Source organism: Coregonus lavaretus (assembly GCF_964263955.1).
Source record: "Coregonus lavaretus genome assembly, chromosome: 5".
NCBI lineage: Eukaryota > Metazoa > Chordata > Actinopteri > Salmoniformes > Salmonidae > Coregonus > Coregonus lavaretus.
Window position 1 is genome coordinate 45,606,795 of NC_139992.1, and position 18,497 is coordinate 45,625,291.

At 43.8% G+C, this 18,497-nt stretch overlaps 2 protein-coding genes across 2 annotated transcripts; one reads left to right on the top strand and one right to left on the bottom strand.

The window, feature by feature from the left end:
• The first annotated feature begins 20 nt into the window (after positions 1 to 20).
• Positions 21 to 2,687, top strand: LOC311128902 (FGFR1 oncogene partner 2 homolog). Its single transcript, XM_084161129.1, has 6 exons — positions 21 to 59; positions 1,002 to 1,155; positions 1,281 to 1,398; positions 1,574 to 1,716; positions 1,828 to 1,941; positions 2,026 to 2,687. The coding sequence occupies exons 2-6, from the start codon at positions 1,021 to 1,023 to the stop codon at positions 2,161 to 2,163; spliced, it is 648 nt and encodes a 215-aa protein (XP_084017255.1). The 5' UTR covers positions 21 to 59; positions 1,002 to 1,020; the 3' UTR covers positions 2,164 to 2,687.
• On the bottom strand, positions 2,656 to 16,945 carry LOC311128901 (transmembrane 7 superfamily member 3-like). Its single transcript, XM_084161128.1, has 12 exons — positions 16,673 to 16,945; positions 12,015 to 12,169; positions 10,786 to 10,936; positions 10,145 to 10,265; positions 8,712 to 8,883; positions 8,425 to 8,602; positions 6,699 to 6,785; positions 6,197 to 6,277; positions 5,346 to 5,498; positions 5,101 to 5,198; positions 4,762 to 4,924; positions 2,656 to 4,670 (listed from the first exon to the last, which is right to left on the bottom strand). Exons 1-12 carry the CDS (start codon positions 16,743 to 16,745, stop codon positions 4,417 to 4,419), a joined length of 1,686 nt encoding a protein of 561 aa, XP_084017254.1. The 5' UTR covers positions 16,746 to 16,945; the 3' UTR covers positions 2,656 to 4,416.
• Between the last annotated feature and the right edge of the window lie 1,552 nt (positions 16,946 to 18,497).

Sequence of the window (18,497 nt, forward strand, 5' to 3'; positions counted from 1 at the left end):
CCAGACTGCAGCAGGAACAACAGGAAGTGTACAGTTTGGCTAAGGAGTTTCTCGCTCAGGTAAATATACGAGTATTGGTTTTTTTTACGTGTAATTTTACTTTTCTTCTGACAGCTAAGTATATCAAATTTTCAGCAAATACAATGCCAACATGAGACTCTTGCAGCTTTTGTTTGCTTGTATTTTCAGTGACCGATTCACCTGATTTCCGTAGCATTTAACTAGCTACTGTAGCTAGCTAACCTTGTTGATTCGCTAGCTGTAAGGATACTAGCTAAATAGTATCTGACAGACAACTGCCTAACGACATCGTTCCGATTACGACAGTCTGCTTGGAAGGAACGGAAGGTTATCAGCTAGCTAAAGTACCCTGTTCTAATACTTTGCAAACGTCCTTCTGGTGTCCACTGGTCAGTCACTGGGATTCTATTGTAAAAACGTTTCCTAAACGGAAGCAAACGGGGCGGGACCTGCCTGAATTTGTCCAGTAGAAACGTTCGTTTTTCTCCGTTTGCTTCCGTTTGGTTCTTAAAGGGTAAACGGTTTAGGTAATGAATACGCCCCTGCTGACTGGGAGATTATACGAGTTAGCTAGCTACTTAGGCAGGAAAGGTACATGAATGAGGGTCCAGATCAGATCATCATGTTTAGTATTGTTTGGATCTGGTGACTCTGACAGGATTTCAGTCCATTCATTTTGACAAGCTCAGGACCTATGTGCCAAGATCTGAGTCAGATGTTTATGTAATGGATGCCAAGGTGTAGCCTTGCATGATGAGTAACTTTGCCTAAGATCTGAAAAGTCTTCCTCTAAGTTACTTTAGGACTGATTTGATAAATATTCTAGTCTAGCACGTACTTATACCAATCCATTGCTTTCAAATCCTTGAGGGGCAGTGAGCAAGTGCACATTCTAGGGAGAAGGGGGAGAAATTGAATGATGCATTTGAGTTTGGTGAGGCTTTGGAGCGGCATCTTAACCTTATTTATTTTCCTTCCAGTGTACTTTTTCAAACAGGGATGACGTGTTCATTAGAAAATGTGTTGTCAGACGCCAAGTCGCTGGTGGAAAGACTTCGCAGCCATGACAATGCAGCGGAGGTACTTATTGAACAGACAACGTCCCTTAACAAGAGGGTGGAGGCCATGAAACAGGTAATGCCAATGTCACTGGTGATGCAGCTCTTTTGATTGGTGTTCGAAAGCGTATACACTTGCCTTTAACTGACCTTTTATTGAGTTGAACTGAGTTGACTGGAGTTATGTGTATCTGTTTGCAGTATCAGGAGGAGATTGAATCGCTGAACCAGGTGGCTCGGCATCGGCCCCGTTCCAACCTCGTCATGGGCATCCAGCAGGAAAACCGGCAGATCCGTGACCTACAGCAGGAAAACAAAGGTAGAGCAGTGTGTGTGTGAGAGAGAGAGAATGTGATAAGCTGAAAAACAAATGAAGCTACTCTGTTTATTGGTTTCATAATACAGGCATATTACCAGTTGAAAAAGTACCATGTATGGATAAATCCACAAAAATGTGAGTATAATGTGTGTATCCATATCTTCTCTCCCTGCAGAGTTGAGAACATCCCTGGAGGAACACCAGTCGGCCATAGAGCTCATCATGACTAAATACAGGGAGCAGGTCTTCAGACTCCTCATGGCCAGTAAGAAGGACGACCCAGCCATCGTCACCCAACTAAAGGAGCAGCACTCCACTGTGAGTGACGCACCCTCTACTACTGTCACATTACACTCAGGAGCTACCCTTTCCTCTTGCATCCAGGAAGTTCAAAGCAAATATTTAATTGTTTCTATTCTATGACTGCAGGAAATGCAAGCGCACATAGACAAGATCAATGAGATGGCTACGGTGATGAGGAAGGCTATCGAAGTGGACGAGGGGAGGTTGTGTGAAGACGAGGAGAGGATCAAGCAACTAGAGGTGAGTCTCACAGGTTGTCTGTATTCTCTGTTTACTAAAAGCATTGAGTACTACTATTTCAAACATACTGTTTTTTTTGGGCAGCTGGAGAACAGTGGTCTTCGTGAGCTGCTAGGGATCAGTCGAGAGGCCTTCCTAGTTCTGACGAGAGAGGAGGCCTCGGATAGCACATCTCTGTCTGCCCTGTTGACCAGCGCCGACATCAGCCTCTGGAAGAGTTAGGCCCACACCAGCTTGGAGAGACTGTATATATATATATATATATATATATGCCCCCCGCCCCCCAATCACCTACAGCCACACAGACTCCCAGAGGAACGATGTCCCAGGTCTTACTGCCACAATGCAGTAGGAAGCCTCAGCGACAAATGGGAAAATCTTCCAGCTACAGCAGTTTAGTCGGTCATGCTTTTTTAGTCTTGGCATGCATTGTGCTGCCTGATGAGGCTGTGGGTTCTTAAGAGTGGGAATGAGTGAAAGTAAGTGCTGCTCTTGAATGACAATAAAACACTTGAAAGAAACATGTTAAAAGTTTGGCTAGTGCCCTCCAGCTGAAACCCAGTGGTGGAAATACCGTATGCGTGAACAGGACTGTTTGAATGCACAACTTACAGTATGTAGACTGTAAATTGGACCTAATAGTTGCACCATGATACATCACAACTTCACTGATGACACACTTTGGGACAAGAGGAGCAGAGAAACGAACACAAGTGATTTTTAGGAAAAACTATTTATTAAATAATTAACTACATTTCTCTCCCAACAAAACAGAAACACTGTAGACAAACAGCCCATTTTAAAACATGACATGGCACATGAAAAGGTAAGTACCTAAGAGCTGTAGTGAAAAATACTGGAAGGCAACCTTGATCTTTAAGAAAGCTTCATCAGTAATCTTAGTGCATAATAATAACTTTATAACTTTATGTTGGCCTCATCACACCCCTGTGTGTTTTGGTTTGGAAACCAATAAATGGCTATTTCTACGTGCATTTCACTCTTTCCCATCTTTGACATTGTAATCCTAATCTGAATCCTGTCAGGTGATTCTGCTAATCATAAAATATCAATAAATTCCCTATCAAATTTTAATTCAACATCCTGTCGTGTGCAAATGGCGAGGATTTACAAAATCACTTGTGGGATATTACACTGCATCTGAGGATACCTTGTTCTGCACAAGAGGGAAAATAATCTCTTAAATTATCCACTTAATCAAGCTTCAATAATACTGAACATTTGGAGGAAAAACTGACATCGGTCATGGGATGCATTAATAAACCATGTCAGGTGACTCTGCAGGCAAATTCCTGTACACATTATTAATGCCTCAATAAGACAGCTTTTCATACCAAAGCACATACTGGGTGGGTAATAAGAGAGAAAGAACCTAAAGAAAAGTCCCACAAGACACGTATTGGACTACCTTAAAATCAGTGTTTCCCCTATGTTCATTTAGCAGTGGTGGCAAAATTGTTGCCACCATTTTTTAAATTAATATATTTCTGCAGAGACACGCTTTTAAATGGACAGTCGTTGGCTCAATGATTGAAAGTCTATGGGAACAGCTAGCAGGACATTGTCATAGGGGAAACACTGAAAATGCTTTACCAAATGAAAGCTGGCAATAAGGAACATCAACAGCAGGCCCACTTTAAATGAAGTGTTAGGCCACCTGACAGCAAGAGGCTGTGACACTTGTCGTTTCCTCTTCCTGCTACTGCTCAACACGGAGGAAATCCTGAAGGGCTATAAACATCAGTGCTCAGGATCCACCTACACCTGCCACTTGTGGTTTATGATTTTAGAGTGCTGTCAAACATGTCCATGAAATCAAGAGGATACATTTTAGGCTGCAAGTTCCCACCCATACAGTAGTGTTCGATGCCACAACTACATTTCGCAAAATGGGTCCCCAAAACACATGCATATTTCAATATAACATCTCATATTTCTTAAAAATCTAATTGTATCATATTTGTAAAAGAAAATGAAAAAAAGAGTGGCCTCTACATACAGTTTTATAAAACATGGTGTAAAAGTGACAGTTTGCACACAAAAATGTTGACAAAACAAAACATAAAAAACAATATAGCCATTGGAGCTGAAATGGGCATACCCAGAACTCCCTGACAGTGGTGTCATACCCATTAAAACTGGGGGGACAAATATTAAGTGGTAGCGGTAACAACTTCCTCAGTACCCTCTAAGAACATGCCACCAAATACCACAAGACTAAGGAAGTGAAACAAATTATGCTAGAAAATAATGCTTTAAATTCTCTGTGTGCACTTTGTGGGACACATTCTGCAGAAGTTACATGCCAAAGTTCCACCACGGGCATATAAACACTACCTTACTGGACTGTTACCATCATCAATGGAATCGAAAATCCATAATCTGGAATAAAAATGCTCCAACGCAATGGTGCTACCTGGCTGGGTAAAATGGGTCTGGGTCGAGTGGGTGGGTTTAAAGGAGGAGGGGTGTGCGCTCACCAGCGGACTCTCTCCAGCTAGTCAGCTGTCGGGCACGGGCGAGGAGACGGGAAGGGAGTGAGGATGTGTGGTGGCTTGGGTCCAGAACGTTTGTCTTGCGGCGCTCCCGCTCTTGCAGCCACATGAGGTAAGGGCTGGGGGGGAAGAAGGGCCGTGTGCGTTCCCGGTAGAACTGTAGCACGATACCAGACACACCCAGAACCACCCACACTGTGATCATGATGAAATCTGGAAGACCAAGAATGAGAGAGGACAAAAAGGATGTTAGGGTGAAAGGTCAGAATCAGGTTAAAAAAAAGAAAGAAATGATTTTACTCACCGATGTCCTGGAAAGGCACATCAGTAAAGGCCTTGCTGAAGTTGTCGTTGAGGAAGCGCTTGAGGATGTTAAGGGTGATGTACGAGAGGCTGATATAGATGTAAGCATTCACAGCCAGCACCACAGCATAGGCTCCAGCGACACCACACGTAGTGATGTTACCCTGCAGAAAGACAACACCCACACAGCAATATTACCCAGAGGCTCCATTTCCACATTTGTCCTCCCAAAGCGTTGAAAGTTCTAAGCCCTTCTTGAGTTTAAAGTGGGAGGGGACTATGACGTAGAATTGGACAGCCACTGTAAAGAAAGTGCAGAAGGGTGGGGATCAGGGCCTACCTCTCTTGGCCAGCGCACAAAGAAGAGCGGTACCACGACCACGATGCAGCTGAACGTCACCCAGAACACCACATTTGAACGGAACACCTCCATGTCACCTGAGGAAGTGGTGATGATAACTTCTTTACCACGTTGCTACAATACTTTCTGTGTCATACAACATTAATCTGACTGAGCATTATCCTGCTTGAACTTGTAAATAAAATAAATAATAATCTGACGTAGGTGTTTTTTGGTTCTTTTACCGATAGGCGTGAAGAAGACAGTGGAGGAGATGAGGAACCCCAGCATGAGACCGACTACGATGACACAGGACATGACCGAGCCGAAGCGCCACCAGCTCATCACCAGGATAACTCCCCCCACTACGCCAATCACTGCTGTCAGGGTCAGACGGACTGCAGAGAGGAAGCACACACACACACACACTTCTGTTCTGTCTTTCCACTAAAGCATGTGCTCTTCAGCATGTTGGAACCCGTGCTCCAACTTAATTACTGGAACATGTGCTTTTACAGTGAGATGTTTGTTCTATGCATAAATGTGTTGTTTCACACTGAACTGTGTGCTATGCACAGGGGAAGTTTCCCATTGCGTCCTGGATGAGTTCTCTGGCATCCATCCATCAGCTCCACCATTGACCACATCACATTAGGGTTAGGTGTGTAATTCTCAATTCATACGCTCACCGCCATCCTCCATGACTTACACATACTCGCATCCACATACATGCCAACGCTGACATCACCTTGCATATGGGGAGCTTCCAAATTAAAATTGGATAATGTTTTTGGGGAAATCATATTGATATGGCATGACTATCTAATTCGCACTAATGAGAGACCTATGCCGATTAATGCAATTTGGCTGGAAGCAAAGCCAGTTTGTATGGCTAATTTCATTCCAAAATACTGTATGCTTTGGAGACGCATTAAAAAATACAGAGGGAGTACAGAGATAACTGAACAAGCATATGACCAAATAAAAAACAACATAATTAATATCCTTATCAACCTGGCTGCCAAAAAAGGCAAGTACATTAGATAAGACAATGTCAACAATCTTCTTATCTTCATTTGAAATCACTTGAACTTACTGTCATAGTCCAGTTTTGTAGTTCTTGTGATCAAGATAAAAAAGAAAAACGCTGCGAAGCCAAAGCCCATACAGAATAGCTCTAAGAGAGAGGAAGATAGAGAGGAACAAGGGAGGAACGTTTAATACGGGAGAGCAACACAGTAAAGACTCTAGCATGACATCTAGGACTGGTTTCCCAGACCCAGATTAAACCTGGTACTGGTCTAAAAACATGACAGCAAACAGTCTATTTATTATTTTTCTTTCAAATTATTTTTGCCCATTATATGGGAGCAACAGTTTACAACAAGACCTTTAACCTCCAGCCCATATTTTCATTAGCTGACTGGCATGAATTTGAATGAGAGTTGGACTTTCACAAACCATAAATAGCTGGGATAAAGCGGCTATTTATTACTGGTGTTCTATGGGGAGGAAAAATCCTGGACTTCCCAAACGTATCTTCCAGTGATGTAGTGGAAAACTCGGTAAATCAACACTTGTTTCCCTTGTTTACTCACCACATTTGAAGAAGCGGTGCCCAAAGAAGCACACGAAGAGGCCAGCTAAACCAACAATGGTGAAGAAGATCGTTGTGGATATCTTTCCTAGAAGAAAATAAAGTACATCAGCCTTTAGTCATTCTGTCTTTCCCCATAGTTGGTCTAACTTGTTGTTGGTCTAATAAGAGCAGCAGACCCTGTGTCGACGGTTTGTCTTTTTCCTCCTGCTATGAAATTGCTCCATTACAGTTTGTTACTGTTGACTAGAGTTGACATATGGGTTCATAAGTCAGCTACTAATCAAAATAGAGACTGAAATCAGCTGACAACATATTCCTAGGGGACTGGTGTTGATCTTCCCTGGTCTGAAATGCACGCTGTCCTTCAAGGTGCATTCCATAAGATTTCCACGCAAATAGATATGTCTCCATTATAGACATACACTATATATACACAAAGGTATGTGGACACCCCTTCAAATTAGTGGATTCTGCTATTTCAGCCACACCCGTTGCTGACAGGTGTATAAAATCGAGCACACAGCCATGCAATCTCCATAGACAAACATTGGCAGTAGAATGGCACTGGCACTGGCTTCCGTTGAAGCTCGCATCTGCTACATGACCATGGTGCTTGCCTACGGAGCTGTGAGGGGAACAGCACCTCCGTACCTTCAGGCTCTGATCAGTCCCTACACCCAAACGAGGGCATTGCGTTCATCCTCCTCTGGCCTGCTGGCCCCCCTACATCTGCGGAAGCACAGTTCCCGCTCAGCCCAGTCAAAACTGTTCGCTGCTCTGGCACCCCAATGGTGGAACAAGCTCCCTCACGATGCCAGGACAGCAGAGTCACTCACCACCTTCCAGAGACACTTGAAACCCCACCTCTTTAAGGAATACCTGGGATAGGATAAAGTAATCCTTTATCCTATATAGCAGCCGCACACAAGCCTAAGATCACCATGCGCAATGCCAAGCGTCGGCTGGAGAGGTGTAAAGCTCGCCGCCATTGGACTCTAGAGCAGTGGAAACGCGTTCTCTGGAGTGATGAATCACACTTCACTATCTGGCAGTCCGACGGACGAATCTGGGTTTGGCGGATGACAGGAGAACGCTACCTGCCCAAATGCATAGTGCCAACTGTAAAGTTTGGTGGAGGAGGAGTAATGGTCTGGGGCTGTTTTTCATGGTTTGGTCTAGGCCCCTTAGTTCCAGTGAAGGGAAATCTTAACGCTACAGCATACAATGACATTCTAGACGATTCTGTGCTTCCAACTTTGTGGCAACAGTTTGGGGAAGGCCTTTCCTGTTTCAGCATGACAATGCCCCCATGCACAAAGCGAGGTCCATACAGAAATGGTTTGTCGAGATCGGTGTGGAAGAACTTGACTGGCCTGCACAGAGCCCTGACCTCAACCCCATCGAACACCTTTAGTATAAATTGGTACGCTGACTGCGAGCCATGCCTAATCGCCAAACATCAGTGCCTGACCTCACTAATGCTCTTGTGGCTGAATGGAAGCAAGTAACCGCAGCAATGTTCCAACATCTAGTGGAAAGCCTTCCCAGAAGAGTGGAGGCTGTTATAGCAGCAAAGGGGGGACCAACTCCATATTAATGCCTATGATTTTGGAATGAGATGTTCGACGTGCAGGTGTCCACATACTTTTGGTCATGTAGTGTATATTGACTGATGTTTCCCTGCAAAAATACCTTTTTGGTCCAGTGCTGGTTGTCCCACTTACCCAGAGTGTCGCAGCCATCCAGGGTGGAGGAGAAGCTGCAGGCGTAGGTGTGGACAGGGATATACGAGGAAGAGGTGTTAATCACTGGGTCTCTGACTATGACAGAGTAGATTACACCCTGGCCCGGGATGGAGCTAAACACTACCTCCGTCTTATCATTGGACGAAAGTGTCATGAGCTACAGGGAGAGAAAAAGGAGAAAAGCGCACCATACCATTACACCACAACCAGCAACTTTACAGTCTACGATTCCAATCTGTATTTTTATACAGCGGTCATCAGCTCACCCTTTTTCCATGCTCTGTCATGGTCTGCACGTTGGCCACACTCTGGATGCTGGTGATGAGGCTCTGCTCTGATAGGTCGCTCTCAGGCAGGAAGTACTGGTAGATGTCGTACCTCAGGCGCCAGCGAGTGTTTTCACCCACTTCAGTGTCACAGGCGGGCGGATTGGAGCCCCTGAGGAGGTGCCAACAGAGGTCAGTTCACAATGGATTCTGAAAGTTTGCTTTAAAGTACGAATGCGCATTTGGGGAAACTGCGCCACTGTGCGCCCCAGTGACTTTGTTATTGTTTAGTTGATGAAAACAGAGCAGAGGAGCGTCCGGCAGCGTGGTAAAAAGAATTGCTGTACATATTTTGCTGTTCTATCGCATGTGCAATGATGTCAGAGGGAAAAACAGTGTTCGTTGTTTACAGTAACTTCTTTGTTGTTGTAATATCCTAAACGGACATGGCTGTTTCACCATTAAGGATTCTAGCTTTAAACAGAAATGTTGTAGATTTTTTTATTTAAAAAAAAGTTACAATATTTTTCACAATTAAATAAGATGGCTCAGAAGAGCCGTCACAAATAATTATAATAATACAGCAATATGAAAATGCAACAGAAAGGGCAGTAGTATCCTTTAAAAAAAATACAATTTAGAGACAAAACAAGTGTCTCCATCAATTTTATCTTATTCAAAATCTTTGTGACTCTTTTTGGTTTCGCCACAGACCTCCCCAGACCTCTTTGGTCTTTTGCTTTTTGAATCACTGCTATTTGAAATCTTAGTTTCTTTTTCTTCTAGGTAAATTCAGATACAGTTCAGTCAACAGACCACAGGCCAATGTAACATTGAAGCTGCTTGATGCACAACAGGAAGATTGTGTGTGTGTGTTTCCTCTCTGCGGTCCACGTAATGCGAGTAGGTACTGTATGTGGAAATACTAAAAGACAGCACTTCTCATAGCCTGGTCACCAGATCGGTTTGTGCCATATTGCCAACTCCTATGATCATTATCTCATCATAGCCTGATTAATAGCAACAAAGTATTTTTTTTATTTACATTTATTTTTTAAATGATTTCCCTATCCCAAAATGCTGAAGAGGTTGGGTTCCAATCAGTGTACCTCGCCCCTTGTGGGTAAAGCTCTTTTCTCTACTAAAGCACATTCCTAGCCAGAGCCCTGCCATTAAGACATTTCTTACTCTGCTTCCACAACAATGAAAAACACACAAATGTAAGACAGCACATAGTGCACTCATAAGATTGCATTGTCTTTCAGTCGCAGGACTATTTCTTTGACTAATTGTTGGCTTTTCACCAGGGTTAACTTTAAAATGTATAAACCAAAACATATGCAGAGAGTGCCCTGCCTCATATGTGTTTGCAGTGAGACAGAAGTGGTTAAATCCAAGTGGTTAAATCCATAAACCCTCTAGTGTGTTGTTACCTTGAATATCCAATATTTGCAGGTGCAAAGCGGATAGTAGTCTCAAAAAGGTTGTAGTGGAGATAGACATTTGGGTCAATGTCCAGGTCAAACTCCAGATTACAAGCTCCAGGGACTGGGTCTGCAGAGAGAGAGAAAACACATTTAATTAAAACCAGCCAATCAAGTCATTGTTTTTTCTTGAAGTCCATTAACAGTGCAATAGTAGCAGTAGTAGACTGAGTTAGTACCATTGGTCTATGCAGATGGCCTACTGGTGACTTTAGAGAAGTTGTAGAGTGCAGATTACTCTACACAGATACAATCAGTTTGGTGGAAGGCAAAACAGCTTTGAAGTTTGTCCTCAGTTGACTTTCTATTTGTTTTGTTCAGTAATCCAACTGACATTCTTGTTTTGGGGTTCGTTTGAAACGGACTCTAGGTCTACTAGACACACTTGCTATTGCTTTAACATGGTATATGGAGTGGTTAAAACAATGGTGGATTGAGGGTGAGTAGTGAGAGGTAAAATATCCTGGAATGCTAACAGTGATGTAAGGCAACATAGCCCCTTGACAGGTAGTGGGAGGTCACCTAAAACTGTAGAGGAATTAGTGTATTATTTTGGGAAGCGGAGACCGATGATGGAAGGGCATACATACCAGAGCTGGTGTAGGGGAGGATGACCCCAGTGCCGGACACAGAGTCCCCATCAGCGGCCAGCAGGAACCAGGAGAGCGTGGTCTGACCGGGGATCAGGGGTGAGAGAAGGCCTGAGTCCACCGCTGTTAGAGAGAGGCCCAGCCCTGGCATCTGCAAATAGTCAGCCAACATCACAGCACTAATCCATCCAAATCGGTCGCAAAAACAAAGCCTGAAATCCTATGAAGATCCATGTTCTAAAGCTCTAAGTCAATCTTTAGTTGATTTCAATGCACTGATTTGCCTGAAGGTTTCAGTTGCTCTCAATTTTCTCCGTATCCTGGCAAATAATGTCTCCATTGTGAGTAACTCTAACGTAGTAGTTACCATACTACCACCATGTTATTACTGCTTTATTCCTCCGTATTGTAATGTAAAGTACTACTGAAACGTGCAGACGCCCAGCTGACCATCTGTTCTCACATAGCTGTAGGCTATACCTGCCAGATGGTTTAGACAGTGGAGAAAGAACGACTTGTGGTGATATTCACTTCCAGCTGACACTCATTAACTGTCTATGCTGTGTTTGGTACATTTGCCCCTTAACAGTTGGGGCCAGTTTTCATGTTGACCTCACTACAGTCAGAGCATGTTTACTGCTTTAGCCTATTCCCACTATGAGTTAGGACTACTTTAATTTAGGACTACTTTAATTTAGACTACTTTAATTTAGGACTACTTTGAGTTAGTTCAAAGTGTTTTCAGTAGTAAGAGGGAAAGGCATTCACAATGGTTTCCGTCAAGACCAAAGAGCTTGTGACCAGCCCAACACATGACAGCTCTACTCAGTCAGAGTGTCTGCAAATCTCACAAGACTCCGCCACAAGTGGGTCAGTAGAAACGGTGTGTGTGTGATAGGGAAATAGGCGATTGTTTTTTCACCCAACCCTTAGGTTCTCTGGGACCAAGGCCAGGATTGGTCAACCCATCTTACCCTTGCCTCATGCCCCGCCTTCCTCCCATGATGTGCAACCAGTCTGGTTGCACATCATCTGACTTCCCTCCAAAAGTCAGTGGACCAATCAGTGCCAATCGTGTGGTTATGTGTGTGTGTGTTTGTTCGTACGTACGCACGTGTTTGATATGGTAATAGGCAATATTGAATGAATGAACACTGACCTGAATTAGACTATTACATAAATCTATTTTACTGTGAGCATGTGTGTTTGTACGTGAGCCAGTGTCTTACCCTGTTGTAGGACAGCGTAGCATTGCTGTGCTGTGTGTGGAACTGGAGGGTGATAAAGGCCACTTCAGGGGGGATTCTGGAGACCACTGCCTGCACCGTCTCGTTCTCATTCATACTCACATTCTGAAAGGTGTTAAACAGGAAAACCACGCGATCTGAGAGAGGAAATAGATGTTACAGCATTATCATCCCAGGCTATCCACAACCTGTTACATAGGTTAATTTACATACAGTGGGGTCCGAATACTGAGCTATATTTTATGCTCAATTTCTTTTTTTAAATTATATTATTTTATACTAATACAATTGCTCAGAGAAAGAGATTCTGTTTAACAAGTAATACTATTTTTCTCAAAAAGGTAGGGGTAAAAAATATTTCAATACCATTCAATACCTCACCTTGCAAGGATAACAGCACAGCCTTTTTCTAAAATGTTTTATGAGTTGGCCAACCGTAAGTGTGAATGTCTTTCCAGTTCTGCTGTTCTGATTTCTGTTGAGTGCCCACTGATAAATCTCGCACAGGGACCAGTGACGATGTGGTTACACCTATTGTATGTACCTCTGAGAATTGACACCTTCAATCCACAACATATACCAAAAACAAGCCAGGCCAGATCCTCACACAAAACAACTATTGTGGCACTGCTTAGCTAATCTCCAAATAGGGTACTGGTTGTTCTCACTGCTTGTGTATTACACTTGACTTTTTCACTTTCTACTCTCTTGCTCCCCTTCCTTTCTACAGCCTTTTTGTCTACTTTTCTGGTCTCTCTGTCTGTCCATACCTCCTGAATTGTCACCTGTCTCTTATCTCTCTCTGTTGAATATTCCAACACATGATGTCACGTCTACTCCTGCTCCTCCCCTCCGGCGTGCAACGTCGCCGGAATACTAACCACCGGTCCTGGGATTCATCATTACGTACACCTGGCATCCATCATTACGCGCACCTGCAGATCATTGTGATTCACACCTGGACTCCATTACCTTCCTCATTACCTCCCCTTTATATGTCCCTCCCTTACGTTTAGTCCTCAGTCGGTATTGTTCCTGTGTCCATGCTATATCGCCACTGTTACGCTGTCTCGTTTCATGTTTGTTGTTTTATTAAACGTTTCACCTGCACCTGCTTCTCGACTCACAGCGTCATTGCTACAGAATACCGACTCCAACCATGGAAGCAGCAGGAAATTAGAATATCTCTCAGACGGTCGATGAACAGGGTTATCTTCTACGTCAACACCATGACCAGCTGGCACAACTGGGATCGGCTATGGAGGAGGTTCTTCACAGTGTGCAACGTCTCGAACACACCCAGGAGGAGTTGCCTTCATCCAGCGGAGGATACTCTACAACCAGTCGACCCAGCACATCAGCCCATTCAGTAACCCGCTCAGGTCAGCGATGCCCATTTATCCCTCCCGGATAAATATGACGGTACACCATCCAAATGCTGTGGCTTCCTACTTCAGTGCTCCCTATATTTTACGCATCAGAGGGGAGCTTCCACCACTGAGAGGTCCAAGGTTGCCACGGTGAATTCTCTGCTGACTGGGCGGGCATTGGAATGGGCTACGGCCGTCTGGGAGAGAGGAGAGGAGGAGCTTGATTCTTATGAGGGGTTCATGGCTAAATGTATTTTTGATCATCCCCTGGAGGGCAGAGAGGGAGGTGAGCGGCTACTGCAATTACGGCAGGGGAACCAGACGGCTGCTGAGTACGTGCTCACCTTTCGGACAGTAGCAGCATCCAGTGGATGGAATGAGCCGGTGCTTCGTACGCTATTTAGAAGAGGTTTGTGTGAAGAGGTCCAGACAGAACTGGCCTGTCGAGACGACAACTTCACCGTGGAAGAAAATTGCGATGGCCATCCGTCTGGATAACCTACTTCGGGAGCGCTGGTACTGTCATCGCTTCTCTCCCTCCCTCAGTGAACACTCGGTATCAGAGTCTGAACCCATGGAGGTAGGGGTCACTCGTCTCCCTGCGGCAGAGCACCACAGACGGATACAGCTGGGGCTCTCTGTACTGTGGACAAGGTGGGCACAAGATCCAGAGGTGTCTGGCATGTCCGAATCCAGGATCCACAAGAGCAGAGGGACAGTCACGTGATCTTCCACCCCCTAGGGCAGGAGTGAGTATTCCATCTTCATCACTGTCTACTAGGCTCTTTTTGGTGTCCATTACACTATCTGACTGTCCCTCATGTACTGAGTCTACAGCATTTGTGGATTCCGGTGCCGCTGGGAACTTTATTGACCAGACCCTTGCCTCCTCTCTTAACATCAACTCATACCCACTCTCCTCTCCTTTTCCGGTTCAAGCCCTGGATAGTCGGCCTTTGGATCTGGAACCGTCACCCACATCACTCAACCACTCACCCTCACCGTGGAGTCCATTCATCAGGAGAACATTCCCTTCTTCATTACCAGTGCACCAGTCCACAAGATCATCCTCGGCCTCCCTTGGCTTCAACGCCACAACCCTACCATCTCATGGTCGAGAATGAGAATTACAGACTGGTCACCCGAATGCCGGAAGTTGTACCCGTGTGCGTTTTACTCAAAGAAACTGTCCCCTGCAGAGAAGAATTACGACTTCGGTAATCGTGAGCTCCTGGCGGTGAAGTTGGCATTAGAGGAGTGGAGACACTGGCTGGAGGGAGCCAAGGAACCATTCGTCATTCTCACCATCGGAACCTGGAGTACATACGGACAGCGAGGAGGCTTAATCCGCGCCAAGCAAGGTGGGCCCTTTTCTTCACAAGGTTTGACTTCACGCTGACCTATCGCCCAGGTTCTAAGAACACCAAGGCCGATGCTCTGTCCCGTCTCTACGATTCGGGGGAGGGTCCTGTCCAGAATGCGCCCATAATTCCATCCTCCCGAGTCGAAGCTCCTGTTGTCTGGGACGTTGATGCGGACATCCGCCAGCCTCTGGAGAGGGAGCCCGCACCCACTAATTGTCCTCCGGAGCGCATTTATGTTCCCACAGGGATTAGAGATCGGCTGCTGACCTGGGCGCACACAGCTGTCATCGCTGGACATCCAGGTATTTCTCACACTATCCAATCCATTTCTGGGAAATACCGGTGGCCCACCTTAGCGCAGGACGTCACTCGCTATGTCAACTCCTGTTCCATATGTGCTCAAACCAAGTCCCCCTGGAACGCTCCAGCAGGGAAGCTCCTGCCGCTTCCCGTGCCTCAGCGACCCTGGTCACATCTATCCATTGACTTTGTAACCGATCTTCCCTCCTCTGACGGTTTCACCACCATTTTGGTGGTAGTGGATATATTTTCTAAATCCTGTCGTTTAATCCCTCTTCCTGGTCTCCCCACTGCTCTCCAGGTCGCTGAGGCACTCTTCCAGTAGGTCTTCTGGCATTATGGCCTTCCGGAGGACATCGTCTCCGATCGTGGCCCCCAATTCACATCACGAGTATGGAGGGCCTTCATGGAGAAGCTCGGGGTCACGGTCAGCCTCACTTGCAGGTACCGGCCTCAATCCAACGGGCAGGTGGTGAGGATGAACCAGGAGCTGGGGAGGTTCCTGAGGAGTCACTGTCAGGACCGGCAGGGTGAGTGGGCATGATTCCTTCCAGGGGCAGAGTACGCCCAGAACTCACTACGTCATTGTTACACATTATATGGTTTGTCAGGGTACAAGGGTTATTTGCGCATGGGTATACTGTATTCTCATCATGACCGATTTTTGAAGGTTAGACTGAAAAAGAAGCATGACTGCCATGGAGGGTTATTCTCCTTTCGTTTAACATGTGATGAGGGGGGGATTAAGCAGCCAATTCCTAATGCCTGCTTCTTTCTCAAGCATTAAATCTGTCAATGGCATCCAACCTGTTCTCTAGGGCCAATCCGAAGATGCCTTGCAGTGCAAATAGACCTACATTTCAATTATATGTAGTAGAAAAATGAATAAAATTCCATGAGAGGAAAATCTATTTTTGAATGCTGTGCATACTGGCATGGCAAGGGTGGGTGTATACAATCAGCATTTTATCCTATGTTTAGTGTAGCATATACATAGCCTATACAACCTGGGTATGAAATTGAGCGTGAGATAATGCTTATTTGATTTTTTACCATGAACAATAATATTTTGAAATCCCAGACTAATTCCACATAACTATTTTAATGTTGAAGACATATTGAATCTTTTTTTGCTTCCACTTTTCCAGCAACTAGTACAACTGTCTTCACCTCATCATAACCCAAAATATAAGGATGTTTTACTCCACTGTTTATGTTTTTGTTGACATTTGAGTCGTTGTAAAAAAAAAAAAAAATGCCATTTCAAAATGCAACTAGTTAATTCATGTCATGGACTATCAGCCCGTGCATCAACAGTTCCATCTATGAATTTGAGAGTGGTTCATACTTCTCCAGCCTCTGAATGTGAAGACTAACTACAACAATAGGTAACATCTCCAACATAGGAATGGTTAACAATTCATGAAGTTAGTGGAGTGGATATCTCTGATTCAAAGAAGACGTAACATATCTTCTTAATTTAAAACAATAAAACGCTAGCTAGAGTATGATTGGCTTTCAGCCAGCAGCCTTGATGTAATCTAAAAGTTATTCAAGTTAATCTAATGCCAATTTTATTTGAAAAGAATAGCATAACATGACTTACTTTCCACTTGTGCTACAACTCCATCACAGACCAAGAAAGATACAAGTATGTATATTCGCCAGGAGGACAGCATTTTCTTCAGGCCCACGTTCCTACTTCCTAGTCTGCTACATTCACTGGAAACACAGTTGCTGAGATATTCAATAAAGGCTTTCCTGCAACTGGCCAGTGCAACATAGTGTGCCTACGAATTCGTTTTCATTGCTGTTGTTGCTTCAGCGGAACAACTCCAACCACGTCCGGCCACTCAAACGTACTGCCGAAATGTAAACTGCTGCCAGCCACTTCCTTTCTCCAGCGAGACGTCAAAAAACAAACTGGGCAGGTCCCAGTCCTAAGTCCTAGCGTGCGTTCCAGAGCGCCTAGATTGTAACCTTTCACCGAACAAAACAGCAACTGGGTGATTGTCAAGAAACCAGTTTTAAACACGTCTGTAGGAAATTGAGTTACAAAACCATGATGCATCTGCAAAAATCAACTATCATTCTGAGGACTAAGATGTCTCGTTTTTGGCAAAGTGTCTTATTTTAAATACATTTGTAATTTTCGCCAGGATTTTGTACATTTTCATACCAAATTCTCATTACCGAAATGCATGCAGATTAAATTCTCGGGCCCAAATTGTATACAATTTTACTTTAGAAAAACCAAACTTATTTGAATAAAACACAAAATATGTTGCTGTAGTTTGTCCATCAATCATAAAAATAGAATGCTAGTTGAAATGTACATTAAACTATCATATTTATTAGGTACAAACAGTGTCTGTGGAGATGTGTTTCATTACTGTAACACTTTTTCAAGTTCGTGTAAAACTCCAATCAGTATTATTAACCCATGATGCATCATCTAGAGGAGTAGTAGAGGTTAAGTTAATTTATTCATTTAAAGCCTTCAGAATTAGGTTCTTATTCTCAAACACCGCTTTACCTCACTTGACCTTCTCATTACCGAAATGGCTAAAACGCTCAAATTGGCAAAAAGTCAGATATAATTGTATAATTATTTTATAATTTCTTTTTTTTTAAAGTAATAAACCAATACAATATTTATTTTCAGTGTTATGTTTAACTCAGGCTTTTTCATTTATGGAGAAATGTGGAAAAAATAAATGTATTGGTTTATTACTTTTTTGGACTGTTACAGTAATAAGAATATTGTGGTCAAATGCACAATATCTGATTTTAAAAAACATAATAATAATTATGAAATAGATACAGTGCCCTCAGAAAGTATTCACACCCCTTGACTTTTTCCACATTTTTGTCCTGAATACAAAGTGTTATGTTTGGGGCAAAACCAATACAACACATTACTGAGTACCACTTTTCATATTTTCAAGCATAGTGCATGGCTGCATCCATGTTGTGGATATGCTTGTAATCGTTAATGACTGGGGAGTTTTTCAGGATAAAAAAGAAATGGAATGGAGCTAAGCACAGGCAAAATCCTAGAGGAAACCTGGTTCAGTCTGCTTTCCAGGAGACACTGGGAGATGAATTCACCTTTCAGCAGGACAATAACCTAAAACACAAGGCCAAATCTACACTGGAGTAGTTTACCAAGAAGACAGTGAATGTTCCTGAGTGGCCGAGTTACAGTTTTGACTTAAATCTACTTGAAAATCAATGGCAAGACCTGAAAATGGCTGTCTCAATGTCTAGCATTGATCAACAACCAATTTGACAAGAGCATGAATACTTTTTTAAAGAATAATAAATAAATGTTGCACAATCCAGGTGTGGAAAGCGCTAAGAGACTCACAGCTGTAATCGCTGCCAAAGGTGCTTCTACAAAGTATTGACTCAAGGGTGTGAATACTTAT